Source organism: Populus alba, chromosome 12, assembly GCF_005239225.2.
Source record: "Populus alba chromosome 12, ASM523922v2, whole genome shotgun sequence".
NCBI lineage: Eukaryota > Viridiplantae > Streptophyta > Magnoliopsida > Malpighiales > Salicaceae > Populus > Populus alba.
In genome coordinates, this window is record NC_133295.1 from 4459106 (window position 1) to 4486513 (window position 27408).

At 31.9% G+C, this 27408-nt stretch overlaps 2 protein-coding genes, 2 long non-coding RNA genes and 1 pseudogene across 6 annotated transcripts; 2 read left to right on the forward strand and 3 right to left on the reverse strand.

Annotated features, from left to right (window-relative positions):
• Positions 1 to 4877: 4877 nt before the first annotated feature.
• Positions 4878 to 8643, reverse strand: LOC118044285 (signal recognition particle 19 kDa protein). Of its 3 annotated transcripts, none has more exons than XM_035052517.2 (5): positions 8501 to 8643; positions 7918 to 8110; positions 7722 to 7821; positions 6024 to 6179; positions 4878 to 5215 (listed from the first exon to the last, which is right to left on the reverse strand). In XM_035052517.2, the coding sequence occupies exons 2-4, from the start codon at positions 8095 to 8097 to the stop codon at positions 6049 to 6051; spliced, it is 411 nt and encodes a 136-aa protein (XP_034908408.1). In that variant the 5' UTR covers positions 8098 to 8110; positions 8501 to 8643; the 3' UTR covers positions 4878 to 5215; positions 6024 to 6048. The 3 variants fall into 3 exon arrangements, with proteins under 3 accessions (XP_034908408.1, XP_034908407.1, XP_073268942.1); XM_035052516.1 differs by having other exon boundaries at positions 8491 to 8642; XM_073412841.1 differs by lacking the exon at positions 8501 to 8643 and adding an exon at positions 8219 to 8437.
• Positions 6053 to 6784, forward strand: LOC140956209 (uncharacterized). The gene is made up of 2 exons (XR_012171332.1): positions 6053 to 6189; positions 6375 to 6784. It is a non-coding gene; the product is annotated as an uncharacterized lncRNA (long non-coding RNA).
• Positions 8644 to 11850: 3207 nt separating the features above from the next.
• LOC140956207 (uncharacterized) lies at positions 11851 to 13204 on the reverse strand. Its single transcript, XR_012171326.1, has 3 exons — positions 13103 to 13204; positions 12427 to 12584; positions 11851 to 12316 (listed from the first exon to the last, which is right to left on the reverse strand). It is a non-coding gene; the product is annotated as an uncharacterized lncRNA (long non-coding RNA).
• Positions 13205 to 13495: 291 nt separating this feature from the next.
• On the reverse strand, positions 13496 to 19691 carry LOC140954360 (uncharacterized). Its single transcript, XM_073403689.1, has 9 exons — positions 19091 to 19691; positions 18583 to 18969; positions 18280 to 18492; positions 16972 to 17830; positions 15766 to 16903; positions 15324 to 15400; positions 15021 to 15156; positions 13909 to 14182; positions 13496 to 13641 (listed from the first exon to the last, which is right to left on the reverse strand). The coding sequence occupies exons 1-9, from the start codon at positions 19689 to 19691 to the stop codon at positions 13496 to 13498; spliced, it is 3831 nt and encodes a 1276-aa protein (XP_073259790.1).
• Positions 19692 to 21989: 2298 nt separating this feature from the next.
• On the forward strand, positions 21990 to 27004 carry LOC118044284 (uncharacterized; annotated as a pseudogene).
• The last annotated feature ends 404 nt before the right edge of the window (positions 27005 to 27408 follow it).

Below are 27408 nucleotides of genomic sequence, written 5' to 3' on the forward strand. Positions count from 1 at the left end.
TTTATGAATTTTTTCAATAGTAATAATATATATTTCAATTTGATCCCTTTTCTTTTGATTTTTTTATTTGTTTCCTTTTCCTTTTTATCAAAGTTTTTATAGTTTTTAAATTTATCCTTCAAAACAAGTTTATGATTTTTGTTATAATAGTAATAATAATAATACTAATAATGGTAATTATAGTGGTTGTAATAATAATATTATTAATAATAATAGTAGTAGTAATAGTAGTAGTAGTAGAGCAACAACAACAACAACAATAGTGGTGGTGGTGGTAATTGTGGTTATAACAACAACAACAATAATAATAACGATAGTAGTAATATTTATTGTGATGGTGGTGACAATTATTATAACAATAGTATTAACAATAATAATAATAATAATAATAATAATGATAACAATGATAGTGATAGTGATCAAGATAATAATACTAATGATGATGATGATGATGATGATATTATTTATTGATAATAATAGTGATAGTGATAGTGATAGTTGTAATAATAATGACAATAGTAATGACGGTAATAATAACAATAACAATAATAGTGATAATTCATCATTTGATGTTAGATTTGTTGGAAATTAAGTTTCATTACTTTTCTATGTGTGGTATTTTCGATCTAATATCCCAAGTTACTGGTTTAAAAAGTTTATGAGGCTTGACGTCTTCTTTTATTTTTTGCCTTATTATTTTTTCCTGATTTTATGATTCAAAAATAGTTTTTCAAAATAAAAAACGGTCTTCCAGGTTTCTCTTATATATTTTATTGGAAACTTGCGCTAAACAAAGATCCAAGAACATAAATTTAAAGATTTGTCTTCTTGCCCTGGTTTATAATATTTATATTCTTTTTTATATTTTTAAAAACATAGTCTGGCCCGCAGCGGAGTGCGAGCAAATGAACTAGTAATTAATATATAACATTGTATCAAATCCATCAATAATAAATAAGAGTCCAACTTATAATTTAAATAAGAGAATAGTTATATTAATGGTTGAATGTGAGGAAGAGAAAAAAAAAAATAGTTAAACAAAAATATTGAAGAACCATTGTATAAGAGCAAAGAAGGAAACTACAACACAAACACAATATACGTACAATCAATGCAAATGTAAAATGTAATTTCACCTAGTGCAATTATTTGAAACTTTATCTGAATTGAAATTTTATACTATAAAGTGTATAGTGTAATCTTGTAGTTTGTAACCCGTAGCTTGTAATCTCTTAAGTTGTAGTTTGAGATTATGATAATAAATACTTAGTTGGGCCTTGGCCGAACCAAACCCAACATTTGGTTGGAACAAGGCCCAACAAAGGTTCAACCCATGGTTAGGCCCTGACCCAACCACCGTTCAACACCCTAGTTGGGTTGCAGCCTAACAAAGTTCTCCCCCCTCCCCTTTCTTCTTCTCTTTTTAATCACAAACTACAAGTCTTTCTCTTTTTTTAATCACAAACTACAAGTGTAAGACAACTCTACTAAAAAATTTAACAGTGGAATAGAGTTGTCACCTTAGGATGAAAGATTTTTTCTAGATATTTATCTAGATTTTTTTTTCATGTTTTCCTAGATATAAAATGTCAAGTTTTAGCAAGAGAAAAGGGATTCTCCCTCTAAACAAGAGATATAAAAAATATTAGTATCTCTTTATTCACCTTTATTTTCCATTATTATTGCTTAAAAACTCTAAATTGATTTTAGCATCGAAGGGTTTTTTACGAGTAATAACCATCATCTATGCAACAATCATCCTCAAAGGAAGCTCAAATTCAATGTGGTGTAATTAGTTTCAAGCTTCATCGGTAGCGTTGTTTATGGGAAACCAAACAAAAATCATGTTCATTTCTTGTTATATTTTTCTTATCATCCTGTATACTTGATCCTAAAATCTTCATGACATACAATACTGAAATACCAAAAGGAAGAGTAACTAACCTCCGACCATCTTCATCAGCTCTTATTGACCTCCAAGAACTCACACAACAGATGAGAGCACTTGCTGAGGTTATACTAACTATTCAGCAATAGCTTTGATCTATCCCTATCTATCCACAAAACATCTAGGTTGTTGTACAATTATCTACTCCTTATATTGTTATTGTACCAATTGCATCTCTTGTGTAACAACAACTCTAATTTCAAGAAGAAACAACTTGAAACAAGGTAGAGAAAAAGTAAATGCCATACTTTTACCCTTACTATAAGTAGATCACGACAACATAAAGAACCTTCTCATATAGGTTCATATAGGCATGACCTTAACATATCTAGAAGCAAGGCCTATATCCATATCTTTTATTATCGATCCTACTCTCTTTTAGACTCTCATTCAAGCATTTTAAAACCTAAAAAGATACATACCAACAAAGATAAAAAAAGACTCAATTTAGATTAGAGATTCACTATTATAGTTACCAAGATGAGCTTGGATAACTATGATAACTTATTCAATCCCTAAAGAGCTTGTCCAAAATGTCAAAAGCAACAAATGTGTTCATTGAAAAATAGAGAATCAAAGTAAACTTTTCAAATAATTTTTAAAATACCACCCGTTTTTTTTTTGTTTTCTACACTCATTTGTTTTGAATTTTATCGTTTCATAAAAAAATAATTGACCATCAATTATGTTTTTGAAAGATAAAATCAAAAAAATAAAAAGTTTGATAATTAAAAAAAAATCTCACTACTTTGACCCAAACGAATTGCGTAATGTTTCCAACTACACTAAAAAGAACACCCCACATAGATTTTTTTTTTCCAGTTTTAATTGTAATTCAACAACTTTGAATTTCATATTTCCTCAAGAATTGACAAGGCACTTATCATTAACAAAAACGGACAAAAAAATTTATTTCATATCAAACAAAATGGGGTCCCCCAGATGAAACCTCCTTAACCCTTGTAAGTTACAAAAGCAAATCTCCTAGATTGTACAAGATTGTCAGCTTCCATTGACACCAAGGAGAGGTCTTTTCACAGAAGATTTTTCTTGAAGCACCATTACCAAGCCGCATTATTATTCCAGAACATATCTTAGGGTTGTTGAAAAAGCTTGTCTTATAAGGCATCACGATTCAAGAACAGTTTGATAAAACAAATTGAAAGAAAAAACCTAGCAAATGATTGAAAGAGAATCACCAAAGAAGTGAAATTGCAATTTAGACCAACCAAATGTGCTTAAATAGTTACTTAAGACTTTCAGCTCACTTTGTTCCTCATCTTTGATCATACGAGATCAAAGATGAGGAGCAGCAAGTGGGCTGAAAGTCTTCATTGCTGATATATGTCTGTATCTCTGTCAAGAGATAGCGTTGCTGGGAGATGGTGATCTGTCAGGTTTAGTGATTTCTATGCACCAACTCCCACTCCAAATTTGGTCCTTCATCCATGGAATCTCCAACCTGAAGCACAGCATTCTACAAGGATCAATTGGTTTAACAGTGTTTTTAGGCTTCAAAAAATCAATATGAATATGATGGCGATAACTCACGGCCTAAAGTCATTTCTCCAAGGCATTAACGAGTCAAAAAAACTACAGCATTCACAGACTCAGTATGACTCACCTAGTCAGGGGCGACCACTCGGAAAATTTGAACTCTAAGTGTGCCCTCACCACTTTCATCATTTCGAAGACACAAACATCACCATCTTTCAGATGATCTGCTAGAGTAGATGCAGTCCAGCCATCTGGAACACAAGGGATAATGTTCCTTTTACTCCTTGGAAAGTGTTTCAGCTAAAACCATCGGGGCAAGTTCTGCGCATGGAGTAAAACAGATATGAATTAACAAGGAAAAGTTGAAGAGAAATTGTGCATATCTGGCCAGGTTTCTTCTGAAACATTACCACCAACCTGTTATTTAATTCAATCAAACCGTCTAGTTAACAAAATGCCTTTTAAATTATATCATATATAGTATATTTTAGGATAATTTTTCCTACTTCATTTTTTCTACATCTAGAATTATAATATCATAAATTAATTACATTATAACTCTTTATTTTTAAAATTTATTTATAATCAAGTGATTAACCATTTTATTTTAATTTATAACCAATAATTCTTATATATGTGACCAATTGGATTTTCTAATAAGTTATAAATTATAATTCTAAATAAAATAGGATTAAATAAATTAAACAATTTAATTTTTTTTATTATCAATCTAACAATTGATTAATTTATATTTAAAAGATGATTCTTTAAATATTAGAAAAGTTATAATTGGTTTGACTTAAATTTTCAGTAATTAATTTCTCAGTATAATTATTATCTTCTCTTCATCAAGAATATTTTAATTTAGAAATATATATACTTTATTAAAAAATTATTTTCTGATCTCAACACTATAATTCCTTATAATTCCTTGGATTTTTTTTATTTACATACGAGAGTGTATTTTCATAACTGGGTGTGGCAATGGTAACCAAACATAGAATGCGTAAAAATCCATTACTTAACATGCTTGAAATGTTGGACTTTGAATGGCATATGGAATAGGTTTTAATGAAGTATGCAAATCATGTGATATGGCTATGGAAAGGAAAGAAAGTCGGCAAAGATATATTAATACACCTTCGTTAAGAACGAAACTTTCATCATCATGGTTTAACGAGTGAGGAAAAATAAAAGGCTCGTTTTGCTCGGAATTTTTGTACTTGATAAGGATTTTGTTTTCCTTTTTCGATTTTGACAAGTTGTATATAGTTGGATGGAATCGAAAAAAAGATGCTCAATTGGTCAAAGTGATAAAGGAGGAGGAGGAGGAGGTGGACATGCAGGGAACGAGAGAACACAAGGGTGGCCTTCTGTTTTCGACTGCTCTATTAGTGGACACGCAGAGAAAAGATAAGAAAAAGAAGACAGCTGCAGCTAAATATCCACTACAGTATAGATCACAAGGTAGGAAAATCGTCTCGCGTGCATGCTGCTCTCTGATTGTATAAAAGCTTAGTGATAATCCAAAAGCACAAAAGAGCAAGATACCAAAAAAAAAAAAACAAAGTTCTCATTAGCCAAGTGGGGCGACAAGACATTTCAGTGATATCCGAGTATCATCACATCCAAGAGCTCAGTCACACCAGATTAGTTTCTCTGATCCTTAAATGGGGTTTTCAAAACTGTGTACAATCACAGATCAACATGAGTTGTGTGAAGGTTCCATGCTCTGTATTCCAGGTTCACCGATTGCAATGAACGATGTTCCTGCAATAGACAAAGCTCTGTTATGCATATTACCAGCTTCAGAGGAATGGCGACGCTAGACAGCATTATAACACGACTAGAACCACAACATGACACCAAATTAACGAGTCAAAAGCAATTCATGCCAATGTGAAAAAAATTAAATGCAGATACCCCGTCCCAAATCCATAGTCCCTAACTAATTAGCAGGTCATCTTCAGCTAAAAAAAAATATATTTTACTGCATGGTAAAGCTAAAGATTTCATACCTAGAAACCAACTAGATGTAATTTAGGAAAAGATTTTAAAATAAGCATGTCATAGCTGTGATACTTGGGCCAGCTACCAATCACTATTCCAATACCCAAAACAAAACAATTGATCATACTTTTTCTGTGACAAAGTCGGGTTCCATTGATAAAGTTGATCGTACATTTTCTCCTAAAGGATTGCAAGGAGTTCAGGGCCAAGAATGTGGGCAGTCTGTTCTATGACATTTTTTTATGGTTACACTAGATGATATTTCTTAAAGCTAAGCAAGGCCATGAAACCAACAACTCCAGCAAAAGAAAGGCACACCATATAATAGCAAACCCAGATTACTTTGAATCAAGACCTCACTTTTCACCATGTGAAAAGACTTGCATACAAATTCACTTTGTGGAAAGACTTGGGTAAAAAGGGTGTGCATGAACAGACAATTGTTGTGACACAAGATTCTGGAATTTTAGCTCTTCAATTGATCAGAAAAGGACCCCCTTCTCATCCAAATTTTTTCATGATAAGAATGAAAAAAGTCAAATTTATACCAGCTAGTTGCAAACCAAACCTTATCCTTTTTCTCATGAAGAAGGCTATCTTTTCTTTCTCCCACCCTTCCCAGACTTGGATGTTGAAACATTTGCCGTGGATGCAGGCTCCAGCTTTTTGGTCCTCCCAGGATGTCTAGGTACCAGTTCTGCAACATGGAACATAAGCTGTTTTCCTGCAATAAGGTTGAAGTTTCAAATCCATTACATATGAAATGTAGGACAGACGCTCATATATAAGTGGCATCAGCCCATCCAACTTTGAGCTGATTTTTAATTGTTTTTTCACCTTACACTTTACTTTCTTGATAGATGTGACAAAAATACACCCCTGTTTTTCCTTTGTTCTATTTCTCTCCCTATTCCTCCAGGTCAATGAAGTACAGTGCCATGGCATATCAGGTGCATGAGAGGCAGCTCTCAATTTCTCAACTAAACTAAAAGGGAACAATCATCAAACAGTCCAGATCACCAAGTGGAGCACTGGTATTTCAGGTAAAGGCTGCTAACCACTCATTAACATGCAAGAGGTGTCCACAAAATCATCAATTAAAACAACACCAATATAAAGGTCAGTTCAGCTCTTAAGTGATGGATCCCTAGCAGAAACTAGTCTTATGCAATACTAGATGTCAATGACACCATAACATACTAAATATACATTCTTAGATTGGTTAAATTTATGTGTCAATATCCCTTCTTGAAAAGTCTCTGTGCAGAGTAACAGAAACCAATTCGCATATCAATATTTACTGTCCCTTGGAAATTAGGACCACTTAAATGATACCATTGAGTCACCAACATGTTATCCGCATTAGAATTAATTGCAAATATTTCACTTTAAGGATTATTAGAGAACAAAATAAAGAGGTGTCTACAAGACAGGTGGAGGTGCCAATGAGCATGTGGCAAATATAAAAATAAACTGTCATATGGGAAGTATAAAGAAAAATCTTATATAAGTTTTGTTGAATTCACCAATACATATGGATTCATGGAAAAGGAAGGAGAGTACCAGAATTAACAGAAAGGAAGTTTGATTTCTTTTGGATCTTAAAATGAGAAAAAGAAAAGGGGAGTGAATGGGAAAAGGAGGGGGTTAGATTTCCTAGTTCATCTCACTTGTGAGAGGAAATCATCTAAAAGATTTTAAAATATGTATTATCATTTAAAAAATGTCAGATTCTTCTATATATTTGCAAGATTCTAGCCACTGGCAGCTTGATACATGTTCCTCGTCAGAGTCTCTAACCATAAAGCTGCTTCACTTAATGGATATGAGCCTATCCTGTGAATCAATTACAGCAAAACAAAACACAATGATGGCACAGTTCTATACCATGTCAAAGCATTAACCCAAAATCTCAAGCCACTATTTGAAGAGGCTATAAACTATTGAAAGCCATAACAATCCTTGTACATAACAAATATGGAATTACTTCAACACTAGCAACTCATGAAAATTGTTCTCTTTGTTAAAATAAAGAAAAGATGAGGAAGAGGAAAGAAGAATGGTGAGGCATAATTCAATGTAATAGGCATAAAAGATTGACAAAATCACACTTGATCAATACCAATACACTTAAATTTAAGTGTTGAAAAAACTATATGTCCAAATCCATCAATTTACGCAGATCTCAGAAAGAAAAAGAAAAGGATAATTAATGAAAAAGAAGCCAAAAGAAAGATCAGAATCATATGATAAAAAGTATGCTTACGGGAAGGAATTGCAGGATTACATAAAGTCCCATCTTCTCTTTTCAGCAATACTCTCACTCTCCCTACTTGCATGAAATCTCGTGGATACGCCTTATCAATCTAGAACATCCAAGAAGCATCATAAATCACAAACAAAGAGCAATCACAAGCTCTAATAATAAAAAAAAGAAAAAAACTGGGGATTGCAAAACAAACCTCAATTGCAAATGGAAGTTTGAGGTGGCCACAACAATCACCAATCTCAACACAAGTAGGGTTCTCACACGCCTTTTCTGCACTAATCCGCCTCCCTTCAGCTATTGTTTTCTTTGAGTTAATGTAGACAGGATATAACACCACCCATTTCTTTATATTTGGCACTCCACCATCCATCATCACCTATCTCTCCCTGTTACAAAAACAATTTTCCATAAAAATTAAAATCATACAGTTCAACCAAGTAACCAATGCTGATCTCAATTTCTTTTAAAAAAAAATGCTCTTGATTTTTACATACCCAGAATTGAAAATCAAGACTTTAACAAACCAAACAAGCACATATTGAAAATTATGAAATGAGGGTTTTAATTTTAAGACTCTGATTCATTATTTTCACCCTAAGCCTACAATCGACACAAAAACATTGACCAGGAGTGGAATCACAATTATTTACAGCTAAAAAATAAAACTATGGCGTAAAACCTAAACGAGAAATCGGAGATAGAAGAAAAGGAGAATGGGCGTCGTTATTAGAAGTGAAAGAGAGAGAAAAAAAAGAAAAGGACTCACGAATTGAGACCTTGGCTTCGCGTTTTGTCGTGTGAGATCTAGTAGCGCTCCCTGGTGTGATGGAGTACGATGATATGAGAAACTCTGTAGTCTTCAGCTTTTTCGTTTCTTTTTTTCCTATAATTGCATTTTAGTCCCTCAAGTTTGAGGCCAATGTAAGAAATAGAAATAGCTAATTTACATTATCACCCAAAATTTCACCAACCCAATTTTTTTTCTCTTGCAGTAAGGCTTTTCAAAAAACAAAAAAAACTTGAACAGCTAATACAGAAAGCCCGTGTCTGAAATACAAGGCAATGAAAGCCCAAGAAACACGGATTACCCAAGCCTACAAAATCAAATAGAAGCCTAAATCTCTCCAAAGGGATAAAGTTATTTTTTCTGTAATTATTATTATTAATTTGATAGGTGATTTAATAAACAAATTGAATTTTAACCCATCTCTATTGGTCAGTTCGCACTCCCAGGGAAAAAAAAAAGAAAAATTAAAGCATAAGTAATGTTTCCAAGACAATATTAAAAAATAATATAAATCATATTTAAAAGCTTTATTTAATAATTTAATTTATTAAGTGAAAATAATTTTATTATATGATATCAAAGTTTTGATAATCAAGTGATCATAAATTTAAAGTTTATCACTCTTATTTATTTAATAAAAATTAAGCATAAAATAATATGAATCTGTGCAAGTTTTCGAGTTCAAAATTTTTTTATTTTAGAAATATATTAAAAAATAATATAAATTACATCTAAAAAAAAAAAAATTTTCTTTCATATTACTCAAATTAGCGTCCTTGATACAAGTTAGGATTCAAGTCAAATTGATAAAATAGAAGACATATGTGATCTTCGCTAGAGTTAAAAGAGAATATTAAAGAAACTTCAGATATTTTACATATAGTTTTAGAAAAAAAAAATAGTCGTAACTTTTATTTATATTGTTGGCTCTATGGACCAGAAAATTAAGAAAATATCAAATAGTGAGATGGTCTTTTTGGAAAGCAAAGATTTTTGAAAGAGCTCATATACATGGATACTACCAAATTTAATTATACAAATAAACTATTGTGTGATGAAGTTGCTTATGCCGTTTTAATCAAAATATTTTTTTTTTCTTTGGCATAGTCAAGATAAATTAATTTCTAATGGTCAAGTTTTTTTCAAGCTGCTGGAGAGATTGATATAAAGAGTTTGCATATATCATAAATTAGATTTTAAAATTAATAATTGAATACATGTTAGTATGTTACTTTGTGAATAAACTAACTAAAATACTATATTCTAATTATATATTATTTTGAAATAAAAAAGTTGAGTTTTTTTTTCATAAACTAAATGTTTTTCTTAATTCATAATCATTATCAATAATTCACTGTAAATTATCTTTCAGAATTAAATTTGTGTCAACTTCTTGTCTAATATTATGATAATAATTATTTTTTAAAGTATTTCTAACTTGGAAATATATTAAAATAATATTTTTTTTAAAAAAAATTTATTTTTAATATCAGCACATTAAAATAATAAAAAAATATTAAAAAATTAATTTAAAATAAAAAAAATATTTTTAAAATATTTTTATACTGCAAAAACAAAGGTGCAACATGTATGAGAAAGGGCGGACTCAAATAGAAGAAAAGGGAGATGTTTTCAAAATATTCAAAACAGCCATTAATAGTTCTATGAGTTCAAATTTGCCCCTCCTTGTTTTAGACGTTGGCCCCATTACATTATTATACGTTATATATAGACATACATAAAGCTAAAATATTGGTGTTTTTAATGATGATGATGCTCAAAAATAATAATAGTGCTAATAATAATAATTTATTATGATTGCAATAATATTAATAATAATTTTAATTGTGATAATTATAACAACAACAATGATAATAATTAGAATATCAATAGTAATAATATTAACAACCTAGCTAGCTAACTTGCTCATAAAGTCATAATAAATTATTTTTGTTTTATATTTTATTTTATTTTTTATATTATTATATCAAAATCATTGAAAACACTATAAAATGTATATTTGATATTTTTTCAAATATAGTTTCATATACAAAAATAAATTGCGCTTTAATATAAAACCTATATATCTTGATTTTATTCTTCACTTTTTTTTCTTATAATATATATTATGAGATATTAGATATTTTGGACATGAATAAGTGGATATTTAATTAGACATTTTAAATATACGAAAAGATGGAAGCAAGTTTGAGAAAATGGAGGAATCCGATGTTGGTATGCTTATCCAACGCGAAATAATGTCAGACTAGTTTTGGTACCCGCGTGATGCTGCGGGGTGTTTAAAGTGAAATTTAATTTTAATTATTATTATAATTATTTATAAATTAATTAGAAATGTTATATAGCAAAACATATGACATTCATACATATCAAAAGACATGACATTCATAAAGCAAGTTGCAAAAGTTAAGTAAAAATAGTTAAATCCAAGTATAACAAAAGTATCTACAGTTACATATTTTACGCTTTATGCATATAGATAAAGAAGTGGACGTCAATGAACGGGAGGTTGTATTAACAAAGCAGATGATAAAGACGTCGAATTAGCTTGCGATGTTTGATAAGAAAGCATTGATTAACTGAATGCTATTTTTTTTCCTACAGCAAAAGATAAGTGCAACCGTAAGTTATAATTTTTTTATAAAGCAATAAATATCAAATATTCTTGACGATAAATTGGAAATGAGAAATAAAGATTTAATTGTTGCTGAGTATATGAGTTCATAAAGAAGGGAAGGCAATTCAAAAATAGATATAAACCTTTTCAGTTGATGAAATGGAGAGGCGTTGCTTTTTTGAAAGTCCTTGTCTAGGAGCATCATCATCTTCACAAAATTGTTCCTTTGATGAGTTTGCATAATCTTTCAAGGGTCTTGGTTGGAGAAGTTGGGAGCTGAATCATATATTAAAAGGAAGTACTTAAGTAATAGCAAGTGTAAACAATAGGAATGAAAGACAAAACTATTTATTTATTAGTAGAACGCTCAAGTAGTAAGCCCAACTTCTTGAAATCAGAAAATGACAATTAAAACAATAATATAGTTCAAAAGGGATTCCACATGATGATATTTGGATGCTGAATAAGACATTAAGAATGAAAGGGAAGACTATTTATAAATTCATAGAACAGTCAAGTAATAATTGTTAAAGGGATGTATTAGGAAATGACAAATAAAACTTTATCATGGTTGAAGTAGCATTGCGCAGGATCATAAATTTATGGTAGAATACATGGATTATTTTTTATGTGTGAGCAAGCGAACCAAACCTATCGTGCGGCCCAGCATCATCGAAGATTAATGCTCTTTTTGACTGGCGATGGCAACTGTCATGGAATGTGTCTTTTTGCGGAGAGGTGTGCTGCTGTGAAGCTGGAGTCTGAAGTTGAGACTGATCTATACTCAAGGGATCTGCAAGGTTTAGTGTTGGAGGGGTGAAAGGTATGGAACTTCCAGCATCAATGGTTACCGGGCCTGTTGCGTCAGCAGCTTTAATGGGGCTAGCCGGGTTAATACATGCTTCAGTTGTAATGTCATCGAAGATGTTGCAAACATATATTTCACATCTGCTAAGAACATATTTGTAGGCTCCAAATCGAAGCTGAAATATTTTTGTTTTGTTTAATTTCTCAATCATTTGAGGTGGAACAATAAATGGGTCAGTGAATTTTTTGTCGAACACCAAATGATGAGCTGAAGCGTTGAAAAAATACTCAGTTGTCTTTCCGGAGAGAATAAAGTTCGTGACATCTTGACCATCGCTGACAATGCAATTGATTCTGAACCTAAAAGACATTAAAAAGTGTTTTAGTTAATAATGAAAGAAAAGCATAGGGAAAAAATCCCTTAAAACTTTTGAAAATGCAAGGTTGTTTGGTATGCATGGTAGTTGAACCATGGGACTGGTGTAGAGGTTGGATAGTCATGTTCCATGCATCGTAAATTATTAGGGAGTCCAGAGAGTGGCTTGTTGCAATTTGGACAGCTCTCGCACCACCATCCCTTGAAGAGATCATAATCCACTATGAAAGCTTTACATGTAAATCTTTCATTCTGCAGGTGCCAAGTAAAACAAAAAGTCATACAATTTTTTTTTTTAAATAAGGATGATGCAGTGTTGGTAATTATTAATAGTAATATAATCATAATTATAGTATTTAGTTGGACTATCAGCAAATCGAATGAATAGAAATTAAAACTTATCTATGTGTATTGATGGGAAACGAACAAATATATCTCATGATAATATGATGCATGTATAAAGAGCAGGAGATAAAAGAAAATAAACTATAGTTAATTATAATTTATGCATTATATCTGGGAAAACATAAATTGACATTTGCCAAATAAAAACCCAAATTTCCTAAAACAAATTCAAACATGTAGGAAGCAAGAGCCCAAACCCATATCTGAAGCTTTATTATAAACCATAAAGAATGATGGGTAGTCAATCCAATGAAGCCTCATGCTTACTATTGCATTTTTAAACAGGTCATTTTTATCCTAGAAATAATTTAACAGCTTTGTTTTGCTTGTAATAAGAAATATTTAAAAATAAATATAATAGATACCTTGTGCTTGAATGGGTCCATACAGAGGATCTCTCTTATTGTTCTCCTATTTTCATTTATTTGAGTTTCCAATGATAGAATAGCTTGTGATGATGGAGGTAGTTGGTGCAAGTCAACAGGCATTTGACCATAGCTACGTAAAGATAAAGAAAAAACTGTTGAGAATTCATTTAAATATTAATAAATAAATTGGATTTGAACAAATGTAAAAGGTTTGAAGAATATAGAAATTTACTAATGTTTGTATGCTAATAACTCTGGTATGTCCGGGTTAAAATACCAAAGTGAAGCTGCGGTGCCAATCAAATTTGCAGATCCTACAAAGAATATAACAAATACATATTTAGTGGTGTATATTTAATGTCAAGAGGTTATTAAATTTGAACTAAAAAGTTAAGAAAATGGAATCATGATACCCCTAAATTCATAGACTCGAAAACCAGCAAAAGCAACGATGACTAGAGAATCTTGTTCTATCAAAGAAGCCTCGTCAAAGCTTCGAGCAATGTCACCCCATAAAGTAATACGAAGCTCCTCGCCTCTAAACAAAATAAAAGTATATCAGACTAATGCCAGGAGGAATTGATTATAATAAATAATTTTAATTTATCATCAACCGTATATTTTCAAGAATGAACTCCCTTTTGTCTTCAAGTGTTTGGCCCCGAACTAAAATCTTCTCAATCGGTTGTATTGCTTTTAGTCTACCAAGAACATCTATATAAATTATTGAATAATCATGTCAGCGTAATAAAAAAAATTATGCATGATACAGTTTGCTACATAAGGGTAAGAATGAAGAACACCTGTGAGAAGTCTTGATTCTTTTCCTTTGTTAAGGACATGTGTGAAATCAGTGAAATTGAAGTAATATCGTGGAATGGAAAGTGGGAGAGAATTGAGGCGAGTAACTTTGGTGTCAGACTTAAGATCAATAACAGCTTCATGGCTAACAACAGTATTCATGTACCGATTTTCAAAGGTGTAGAAGTTTTTGACTTCATAATAGTCACCCTCAGTAATGATTGAAGAAAAATGGGCAGTATCTCTAAATTTGGCTAATCCTTGTATTGCACCACCCTTTTTCATTAAAAAAAAGGCAATAATTGGTGTCAATGCATAATGGCAAGGTTAAAATATGTAGAATGATGGATGAGTAGAAAAAGTAATCTTGAGCATAGTAAAATCATAGCCTCTGGTTTTTTGGCCACATTGATAAAATCATCTTTCATGTATGCATATGTTATTGTTAAGAATTTGTTTTATTAATGTAGACAACAACTGCTAGTTGTTTTTTGCTATAATGTTAGAAAAAAAGTTAAGAGGTTTTTCAAATTGCAGCATTCTCTATTTGGAAATTTTTTGGGTAAAATTGATCATACCATTTTAATTTGATTTCAACTGCTAAAATCATTTTTAAATTGTTTTTATATTTTTAATTTTTCTTATTTTAAATTAATTTTTTATATATATTTTAAAATTGTTATCATATATTAATATATAAAAAATTAAAAAAATATAAAATTTTATTTCAATATATTTCTAAATTAAAAAAATTCAAATAATAATAATTATTATTATATTTCTAAAAACTCCAAAATTAAGTTATTTGCTACACCATATATTTTTGTAGCAAAGATGGTGCCAAAAAACTACTTCATTGCATCTCATTTGTTTCCTTCCATTTCTTTTTCGCATCATTTGTACATAGTTATGTTTAGTTTATTAAGTTTGAACAGACTATAGAAATAGCAAAAACATTTGGGCGGCAAACTAAATAATGGACCAAATTTGACACTAAATTATGTTAGTATTCCATTGCCTCTAAAAAAATACAGCTTAAAAAATAGAATGTAAGCAGAGGCAAGAATTTGAATAAAACAATAATAAAGGTCATATTAGTAGATATGCTGCATACCTGACGATCAACAAATAGACAATTGAAGTTTGTTGCTTGTCCATTTTGTTTTGAAATCCAAACACGACATACTCGAGCTTGGATTAAAGGGTAGAAAACATATTTTTTAATGTTCTGCAAATGAATAGCCATTTCTCTGCATAAAAAAAGCAAGCAAAAGCTGAACAGATAAAGACAAAAATTTAAAGACAAAAAAAAACATGAGATTAAAATATAAAGACAAAAAAGCAGGCAGCAAAGTTGTTGATCCATAAAATTTGCACTGCATGGATTAAGTTTTGTGAAGCAAAAAAAAAAACTTACATGAAATAACAAAAGTAGGCAGCAAAGCCGTTGATCCAAAGCAGAAAAATAAACAGCAGACAAAGCGAAAGACTACCCTGAAAAAACATGGAAAGACTTTATGAAAAATAGGGAAGCATGAGAGATTATTGTTGGCATGCATCGAAAAAACAGAAGAAAAAATTTAAATATATGATAGTTAAAATGGAATTAAATTTGATTTTTTTTTATGTTGCAAGAAGACTCATAGATGTTTAAGCTTGTGATTAGAAAATCTTAACATACAAAAGATACAACAACAAATAAAAAGATCACCTTTTGGCAATAATTGAATGATATCTTTGTAAACAATGTTTTTGGCATAACATGATGGATTTCCTTCATGATCGAAGGAAATGATTTTAAGCCCATTCTTTGATGTAACTCTTGATAAGGCAACGTATAATTGACCATGACTGAAAACTTGTTCTTTCAAGAAGACACCAACAATCTTAAGTGATTGTCCTTGGCTTTTATTAATAGTCATAGCATAGCAAGGCCTAACAGGAAACTGTCTTCGTTTGATTGTGAAAGGGCATTTCTTATCATTAACTGGAAAGACAATTCGTGGAATAAAAACTCGATCTCCAATGTTAGAACCGGTAATAATTTGGGCTTCAATAATTCGCTCAGCAAGCTGTGTAACAATAAGCCTTGTTCCATTACATAAACCAGCAGAGGGACTAAGGTTCTGAAGTAACATAATTGGTGTGCCAATTTTCAAAGAAATATTATGCTGTGGCACACCATTAAAGTCAAGCTGGTTGATAAATTCAATTGGATACAATAAATCTATTTTGTCCATGTCGCTAGAAGTTGTTTGAATAGAATCACAACTAAGAAAGTTGTATTTATGACCAGGTATAATATCAAGGATAAAAGTATTAATCTCAGAAACAGTCAGGTTCTTTGGTGTAATAATTGCCCTGTCTTTAAAATAGAATGAGTCAAGATGAGCCCTTTCAATGTCAGGATATATAGCAGAGACAATAGCTGCAATCGGACAATCCATTATTTGAACTTGAAGTTCACATGGGATTTTGATAAATGTTGCATCATGATCATCTGGAACAGCCAAATCACATAATTGCCCATCACCAATTAAAAGGATCCATTCTACAAACTGTCTAAGTTCTTCTTTTTGATCTGGGCTTAAACCATCAGCTGATAGTCGCATATTTTGATTCAAAGTAAGGCATGTGAATGCAGACCAAAGCAATGAGCTAGTAAAAGAAGCATTAATTATTTCTTCCTTTGTTCCTCCAGGTATAACAGGAAGAATTTGTCGGAAATCCCCACCTAATAAGACGGACTTACCACCGAATGGATTGTTGAGTCGTCTCTCATCTGGTGTTTTAAGAACATCTCGTAGAGACCTGTCCAAAGCTTCAAAACAGAATTTATTATTCATCGGAGCCTCATCCCAAACAATGAGTGATGTCATCTCCAGTAGTCGTGAAAGGTGAGTGTTGTGTTTAATCTCACACGTTGAATTCTCATTCACTTCTAATGGAATTTTAAATCTAGAATGGGTTGTTCGTCCTCCAGGTAATAAAGAGAAGCTATTCCAGATGAGGCAACAGCAAGCACAATTAAACCTTCAGATCTAACTCGATTAATAATTGTATGCCATAAAAAAGTCTTTCCTGTCCCACCATGACCATGAACAAATATGAGCGCTTGTTTGTTTTGTAGTATAGATGTAATAACAGAGTCATAGATGTTTCTTTGACATGGGTTAAGAAGTGGCATAGCTAATGAATGGTTATTTCTGAGCTCAGCAAGATCATAGTCAAGCTCTTCCCTTAAAAGTTTGTTTCTGACCTCATCCATCAATCGACCATTTGGCATTGGAAGTTTATGATCTTTCAATGATGTTGCGGAACCATTTAAAAGTTGTTCAAGTTCATATAGCACATAGTTCTTAAGTTCTTCATCAGACAAACGAACGTTCGATATTGAAAAAGAAGATCTTAGGTGGTATTCAATGTCATCATGCATAGAATGCCAAAACTGATTGAAAAGACTATTTGGATCGGCAACCTCGCAAAACATAATAATATTAACAAAAAGTTGCCTTAGTTGCGAAGAGGAAGCAATTGGAATAGCTTCAGCAAATGCGTCTGACCATTCTTTATCATCTCCTAAAAGCCCCAAAGCCTTGCATGCAAGTTGAAAAGTTGGAAACATTGTACCAGAGATTTGTCGCAAGTCTTCAAAGCTTTTTGCTCCCTTAACATGGTTAAGTAACATTCTGAGAAAATACAACTCCCCAGCAGCAGGATGGATATACACAATGCGACCAAGGCAAAATCCACGTGATCTAATAATCCATTCTTTTTGCCTCGCATCCCAAACGTACTTGCTTGGAAACTGTGAGTAATATAGATCTCGTGCATTGACATCAACTTTGTTGCGCTCAAACCACTCTGTAAGCATTGTCTTGTTAATCCCAGGCCTTCTAAGAACTGATGGTAAGGATTCATTACCTGAAAAAAAACACATGGTGCTGCAATGGTAGATGGACTTGGAGTCTTTCAACAGCTGGGCTCCTTGAATGAATCGGGAATTGGAATAGCCGCCATACTGCCTCATATGGACAAATGAATCTACAGTTTAGATAAGCTTGTATTTCATCAGTAGTCTATTTTTTCATAACCATTCTACATCGATCAGCTCCTTTTCTAACATACTTAAAAAGATACTTAATAAGCATGGATTGACAACAAATTTCAACATTAATGTGTGCATTGTATCGGAGCAAAAGTTCTTTGTTGTATGGCACAACATGACAATTTGAGAGAGAAATGCCAGTTTTGACAACGTGACCCATAGGCTGCATGCGTCGTTTATAATAAACAAAGCCATTCTCATCAAAGACAGTTGCATCCTTGTTTTTTTTTTGGAAATCGTTTGGAACATTTATTCTTTTGCATGCATTGAGCCTTTGGATTTGCAGCGCCACATGGACCATGCATCATAAATTTTGAAACTATTTCATAGCAAATAGGATCTTGATTCTTGTCAGGTATCTCAGCTGAAATAATAGAGTCAACATCCTCAGGTGAATGGAATTTGAATTCTGGAGCTAGCCAGACTAATAAATGAGTATTCGGCAAGCCTCTTTTTTGGAACTCCACAGCGCAAACATCTAAAAAGAGAAAATGCAAGAAAAGAAGTAAAAATGGTTGTCTGCAAAAGGAAAAAAAATCATGAAATTTAAGAAATAAAATAGAAATACCAGCAATTGTTCGCCCAAAAGGTTTTCCGGATTTGATGAATGACATCATATCAATTAGCTTTGAATGAAATACCCTTGCAATGATGTCAGGCTTGTCCTCAGGCTGATAGTTTCTTGTCTTTTTAATTTCTCTATGAATTTCAGGCCACTTAACATTGCAGGTGAATGTTATAAAAAGATCAGGATTTCCATAACACCTACATATTGCCATAGCATCTTGGTAATTATTAATCATATACCGAGGGCTTCCAGTTAAAGAGGATGGAAGTATAATTTTCCCTGTAGTTGATCCATCAACATCACCTCTAGCAATAACATCATGTATTCCTTTGTAATGTTCACTTCTAAGGTTTTCTTGGTTTGCACGTATAAAATCCAAACGATCCTCTTCAACATTAACGAATGCATCAACCAAAAATTGTTGGTACAATTGTCCGCCTTTTATGAGAGTGCTTTCTTGTTTTTCTCTTTCATGAATGAGATAAGCATAATAGGCTCTCATCGCAACCTTTTGCCTTTTTTTTCGGTGGTTGCTGCTCTTGATGAGCTAACAAAATATCAGTGTGAAAGCCATCCTCACCATATGGAAAAAGAAGTGGATAATGAAGGGACATAAATTTTGGATGAAGCTTTGAGATTCTTTGAAGTCTTCCAGATAAACTTTCAATAATTATATCTCGATCAGATCGAGAATTACCAATGTCCCCAACAACCAAACCACCAATGTCATTTAAAGAAGGATCATCGTATTGCCTTGAGTTATTATCTCTTTTGCCAATTAACCGAAGCTTGAATTCTGGAACCTCGGCATCACCAAACCGTTGTTTAGTATGACGGAATAAACGAACCAATTCATTAGATGAATCAAGCATATTGATCAAACCAGCAACAATCTCACTATCCAAGACTGAAGGAAAATTTTCATTGCGGAACGGTTGTAGTCGATTAGCAACCTCATTATCTGTATCAAAAATATAGAGTTGTGCAAACTTGGGACCCCTATCATCCATAGGAAAAAGAGAACCCGTAAGATGGTGACAATATCCATTAATCTTAAAGACATAAGATCCAGGTTGAGCATTAACAGAATGATCAATTGCAACCCCCATGGACGTGAAAGCGAACATTGAGTTATAAGCACGAATTTCACGTTGAAAGTTTTTGGATGATGAACCATTGGTTGGGTTGAGGAGGTTGTCAAGGTAGTTGGGTGTTTCTTGTGGAGTAGGAAGCACCACTTTCCCGTTATTACAACAAAGTGTAAAGCATGGGTTTGTTTTGGTTGAACGTGCCAAGCGTTCTTGAAACCAAAAAAGAGCACCACAATGCCTACACTTGTATGTTTTATCCCCAAAATCAATGTATTCAGTTAAATAACCTGTAAAAAATAAAGTTAAGATACTGGAAGGAATGATATAAAAAAGACAATGAAAAAAAAGTGGTTGCAAAAAGTACATGATTAGATTACATACGCTTTCTTTTTTTCTGATAGGACGCTTGACCTATAATAGATTGATGATTGAGGGCTTGTTCAAAGAGTCCTTGAGATTCATGATTTGAAATCACATCATTACAGTGAAATGAAATAAAGGCGCTAGACTGTGGAGGATCGAATAGCTTTGTTGCATTAATTTCATTAGTTTGAGTTTGCACAGTGTTGTTTGATAAAGAGAAGGTGGTTTGTATATCTATGTTTTGGTGAGAACAGACCAAAGTCCCAACTCCTTGAGTATGTTGTGGAGCAGATGTTGTATTTGAAGAGCTTGGGTTATCGGATAGCAAGATTCTATCAACGGGAGTTTCATAGTCATTGAAAGCAAGTTGTGAGTATTAAGAAGATGACACATACTCATCCAGCTGAACATGTCTGCGAGGACTTGTCATCTCGTTGTTCTAAATAAACCATGTAAACAAACATCAAGGCAAATGAAAAAAAAAAACACTAAAAAAACTATGATTAGGACATGATCATAGTTAAGTGAAAGAAAACACAGGGATAGAGAAAATGTTAATGACATGCACTTTCTAAAGAAATCCTTAACATGTCATGAGACATGATGATTGGTAGGCTTAGCTAAAAAACTACTCCTTGGTTTAATTAATTAAGGAATAAAAAACATAAATCCACAATATTAACATGTTGAAGAAATGATGAAGATAGAAGAATAAAAGATGAAGCAGCTAAAAACAGAACATTACATGTTGCTAAACATTGAAATACCCTTTTTTTTTCAGACTCTGACTATTAACTTACATGATGTGAAGAGAGAGATTAAATAATATGTGATGAATTTTTTTGGCACCATCTTTAGAACAAAAAAAAATCTTATTATAAAGAGTTCATTATATTATTTTTAACTACAACATCAACAATGTAATGCTGTCGAACATCATTTAACAAAATTTGGCAATCTTGACAACTAATATAACAAAATTTGGCAATTCTGTCGAACATTTTTTACTCTAATTAATTTCTCCATCACTCACCACCCACACTCACTTTTTTAATCAGTATTATTGAACTCATAATATTTAGATTTGACTTGATTTTTTAAAATATGTTTTAAAATAAATTTATTAACCGGGTTATGAGCCGGAATCGATAATAACTTTGATCTTGGCAATCCTGACAACTAATATAATAAAAAGATGTTCCGTAAACCTGATTAACTCGTGAATTGATAAACTAAATCTAGAATTAGTTTGGTTCCAAAACAAAAATGAGTTGAACGAATCCACAATTATATGAATTTTTGATTTAGAGCCGATTTGAATCAACCTGTGTTTTTTAAAGAATTAATTTTATTTTTTATTAAAAAAAAATTATTTTATATTTTAAATTATTTTAATGCGCTAATCTTTAAAATAATTTTTTAAAAAATAAAAAATATATTCTTTTAATGTATTTCAATACAAAAAGTATTTTTAAAAATAATAACCATAATACCAAACATGTCTAAAAAATTAAAATGATTGAATTGGTTTGAGATCAACCCCTCATGTGTTAATTACTTGATAAAAAATTATGAAAAAATAATACTCTTTTAAGATATTAAACAAAAATAATACTTTTTTATGAGATGATTTTATTTAATAAAATTTTATATTTTCTATATTTGCTATCTTTATTGTATTATTTCGATCTCTATTATTTATTACGATTATGGTATTGTTGCAATGTCTAAGATTATAAAAGATATTTTTTTCATGTTTTTTTTACTCGCCTTTCTTTTGAAACTAAAACTAAACCACCCTTATTTTTATATTTTAAAAATGCTTTTTAAAATTTTATTTTTGATTTTTATTTATTTATATTTTCAAATCTTTGTAATGTATATGTAAATATTAAAAATAATTTTTAAAAAACTAAAATATTGTAAAAATTAATATTATCAAACTCCCAAAAACCTACCAGTCCCGTTTCCAATTAAAAAGAAGAAAAACAATAAAAAATAACAAAAAACAGAGAAATAAATAAAAAGCAAATTGGAGAATTAGATCTTTGCTTCTGGTTTGCTTCATATTCGATTCATGACTTCTACTTGACTACGCTCTCCTGCATTCTCTCCCCCTCTCTCTCAGCGCCCAAAGCAAAACAGAACCACCCCCCCCTCCCACAAAAAAAAGAAAATTATCTATCAACGTTGACGTTTCTCCTCCAAGCAATGTTGAGAAGAGAACCATTTCTTTGCAAACTCATTTTTTTTCCTCTTCTGTTTCGCTTCCCTCTCACTCGCTGACGAACTCACCGACTCAGATCGGCTCGAGTTCACCGCCAACGCTCCAATCTCTAACACTTCTCTACCTAAACCTAAAGAAGGCGGTAGTTTTGCTGATATGATCGATAAAGCTCTCGAGAAAGAGTTCACTGAGAATGACCAAAACGAAGGTTCGTTTTCTTAATTTTAGGGTTTACTTCTTGATATTGCGTTCATGAAGTATTTCATCATGCTTAATTTAGTTAATTATATATATATATATATATATATATATATATATATATATATATATATATATTGTTATTAACGCTTGCCATTTGTTGAGTGTCATTTCGGTGAATTTTACTCTATTGACGGGGAATGTACCATTGATATATAGAGGATTAGATCTTGTCTTTTTAGATTCGTTCTCAGAACTGACGAACTCGATCTCAGGATCGAAAACTTGATGGGTTTATCAGTCTTATTGAGGATTTTTGGTCTTTAAATCTCATTCAATTTTAATTGTTAGGCTTGATTTGTGCATTTTAGATTGTGAAGGTAGATGACAGTACAATAGAGTCCAGAAATTCAATTTGCGCTGAGACTCTACTATGTTGTTATTGTTTGTGCAAGATGTGAATCACCGGATCATTGCATGCATATTTTCATCACCTAGCTAATCATGGTTCCTTCCTTACTTATATTGTCTTATCGGCAGCAACTGATGCCGGAAGCTTCAACAACAGCGTAGCTGAACAGCAGGTTGGTTGTTTTTTTTTTTCTCTTCTCAAATTTGACTCCGTTGGAGCGTTTAGTTTTGGATGCAAGATGAATTTATTTACCATTATAATCAGTGATTGAGGCACAATGCACTCAAGAAGGCAGATGATGCCATTGACTTTGATTCACTGTTATGGTTTATTAGAATTTTTTTACTAATTCATGCTTTTATAATTCTCTCCATATATACTGAGATTCTAATCAAGTAGTGTTTTAATCGAAATTTATATTGTGATGAGACAAACTGGCAATGGCGGTGTTTTTAACTTGTACTCTACTTGTGGTTATGATCTTTTTTTCTTGATTTAAATTATACAATAATTGATCAAGTCAATCTAATAAAACAACTCATAATCTGATTTATATGATTGAAAACTATGTTGTATATAATAATTGATCAAGTCAATGTAACAAAACATTCTGAAATCTTATTAATATGATAAAAAATTAGTTCGTTAATAAAATAATTGATGGGAAATGTATAGCATGGTTGAGATTTTGTATAAAATATATTTTGATGGAAAATATATTAAAAATAATATTTTTAATATTAATATATTAAAATAATTTAAGACGCGATGAAAAAAAAGACACCCTTACAAAATATGTGAAGAATCCAATAAAACCAGGAAGAAGAAGAAAAAATACTAACTTTAAAAACATCGAATGAAAAGAAAATCAAAGAGCAATGAAATAAGCAGGCAATTTGGATCAACAAATAACTGAATGAACAACCCATGCACATAAAAAAATAAACACACAACATTAAAAAGAGCAGTTGAAAAAAAAAAAGAGACAAAGAGCAATGAAATAACCTGCAAATTCTGACAGGAGTCAAACAAAAAGCTGCTGAAACCAAGTGTTCTCTTGAATGAAATGGAAGAAGCAAACCCTTCAAAGCAACTGGAAAGAGACCATCATCCTGTGAGCTACAATAAAATAAGATTAAGAAGCCATAAAAACCATAATAATTAAAAGAGAAATAATGAACACACACTAATTATAGAAATTGCAGGAAAACAAAACCAGAACTGAAAGCAACGAAGAGCGCAAGAAAAAGGAAAGACTGCATAAAATTGTCAAAGGATTTAAGGCACCATCATGGTCTCACCTCTGCAAGTAAAATTCATCCCCACGAAGAGAAGACTGAATTGCAAAAAACATAAAGAAAAACACAGTATAAATTTTCAAAGCATTTAATACAGAAACATGATGATGTCGAAACATGATGATGTCGCTTTTGTAAGTTAAATATTCTTCAATCTGCTTTGAATAATATAATTAACAGAACTCTAAAACGCATGGGGAAAGTACTGTGCTTTCCCCACAAAACAATTTTCTTTCCAAGTGCTGTGTGGCAAGATGAGAATTTTCTTTCGAAGTGCTGTGTGACAAGATGAGACCATGATGATTTGAATAGGAAAAACTTTAGCTTTCCAAGTGCTGTGTGACAAGATGAGAATTTTCTTTCGAAGTGTTGTGTGACAAGATGAGACCATGATGATTTGAATAGGAAAAGCTTTAGCTTGCTGCTCATTTAAATGCTTTGCAAATGTCCACTTTTTGGTTTTTGTTCTCTTTCCGTTCAGTCTTCTTTTCTTATCTGTAGTACATGAAATATTATTTTAAATGCTTTAACAATTTACCACAGCCTTTTCTGGTAAATTGTTAAAGCATTTAAAATATTTAAAATAATATTTCATGTACTACAGATAAGAAAAGAAGACTGAACGGAAAGAGAATAAAAACCAAAAAGTGGACATTTGCAAAGCATTTAAATGAGCAGCAAGCTAAAGCTTTTCCTATTCAAATCATTATGGTCTTATCTTGTCACACAGCACTTCGAAAGAAAATTCTCATCTTGTCACACAGCACTTGGAAAGCTAAAGCTTTTCCTATTCAAATCATCATGGTCTCATTTTGTCACACAGCACTTCGAAAGAAAATTCTCATCTTGCCACACAGCACTTGGAAAGAAAATTGTTTTGTGGGGAAAGCACAGTACTTTCCCCACGCGTTTTAGAGTTCTGTTAATAACTAATTTAGACGTCCATCCATGGTCTAACCTATGAACTTGACCTAGATTGATGACCTAACATGGCCAAAAAAATGGAGTGCCTCTATATTTTTCTTATGAACAATTGTGTGCTATATTAATTGTAAACGCTGGCAAGAACTAACTACCAGGAGTTTCTCAGCTTTCTGGTCATGTAGTTGCATACCAGAAAAGGATAAAAATCCTTGTCAGCAAATTATTAATAGATTATGGAATATTTTGCTAGCTAACATATAGCAACTATATACCATATATTAAGCTAAGATTTTGAGATTGCAATTATTTCTGGTGTTTTTTCATATCTTCACGTATAGATATAAACTTACTCTTTTTATGGAAGAAAATATATAAATTAAAATTATGAGGGGTATAGCTCAACTAATTAGATTATAGATTTATTTTATAGATGTTACTAATTGTAATCCTATAAATTTCAAGACCATTGAAAATTTACATGGTTATTAATTTCGGGGTCCATTAAATTAATCAAGATACACCCAGACTAGCCTGAACAACCACTTTAATAAAAAAAAATACAAAATAAATAAATACATAGCCTATGCATTTTCAAGAGAGAAAGGGGGGGTGGATAAGCTAGAAAAACTACAAATAAAGAAGAACATCTGCATGTTTTTGAAGGAGGAAGGAATTGGATCAAAGAATTAGCTTGTTACAATGTCCAATCATAAGTTTGGTGGTGTCTTCAGTGAGCTCTGCTCTATTTCTCCCAGCTCTTTATGTGCTGTACTCCTTCATAAACAAAAATGGATACATTTATTTAAACCCTAACAAAAGCAAATGGAAGGGCTTCCCTTAGGGTGACTTGACTGTGCTTAACAGGTTTGTTCATATTCCTATTTTTCCATTTCCTTGCAAGAACGTGTACCCTTTTCACACCTCAAATCCTCATGTAACACAAATAATTCATGCAACTTCCTGCTTCCCTACGTGGGGAGTGTGTGATCTTCCATCGATCAATATTACGACAACTTAACCAAATGGACATGGACGCTTCCTCTCCTATTTCAACTACCATCATGCACGACAAACTGGCTAATTTTGAGAGACGCCATCAGCCTCGAATGATCAACTTCTCCATCTGTTTATCACCTTTGATTACATATTTGATCACTTCATGTTAAAGAAATAGGCTCCCATATCTCTCTCTCTTCCTCTCTGTTTTTTGTTTCTAATGGGGAATGCAACATCCTGTGCTCCGTCGATCATCTCATCAAATGGAGTAGTGAAAGTCTTGTTCTCTGATAATGGCAACTTGCAAATCTACACGAAGCCAGTTAAAGAAGCAGAGCTCGTGCGAGAGAACCCTGGACAATTTGTTTGTGATTCTACAAGTCTAAAAGCTTGGTTATAGAATTCATGGTCTTTCAGCTGATGATGAGCTAGAGAGGCGCCAACTCTACTTTGTTTTGCCCACGGAGCTTCTCTACTCAGTGCTAACACATGAGGAACTGAGCTCTCTCACTTACAAGGCTACCAAGGCATTGAAGTTTAACAATTTTGGCAAGATTTTTCCAGTCCTCAGTGAGTTTTGCATTTTCCCTTCAGAAGGGAAAACAACGGATAGTATGGTCACAGAGCCACAGCCTATGGAGAGGTATTCCAAGCAAAGATCATGGAAGCCTGCCTTGGAAACCATTGTTGAAACTCCTTGTAGGCGGCCTTGATCACCGTGTATGGTTTTTCTTTTTCTTCTTTCGATTTCCTTCTTTTGTTTTTTCGGGATTTTTTTTGCTGACGTTATGAGTAGATTATTAGCAACATGTGCGCCTGTCAAGTTCATTATTGTAGTGCAAGTTCTCCAGCTGTTTATGCTCCAAAACAAAGAGAATTGCGCTAGAATTACACAACCCTGATGTATTTTGAATGTGGCTGCTCTATATATAGTTAATGTAAACCTCGGGTTCGTAGAAAATTAAATATTCTCAAATGTAAACCATCAATCCACCACTCAATTTAAAAAATATATCTGGAATTATAGTTGTGATTATTTTTTAAGATATTTTTTATAAATTAAAATAATATTTTTTAAAATTATTTTTGAAATTAGTGTATCAAAATGATTTAAAACATATAAAAATATTAATTTTAGTAAAAATAATTAATTTTTTAAAAAAAAACATGAATACAACCGTATTTTCAAACGTTTATTTAATGTATAATTATTTATTATTTTACCACTTCATTTAATTTTATTTTTTAATTAAAATTTATTGAACTCCATCATACGTAACTTTTATATGTTAATCAAATATCCTCAATAATATTTTA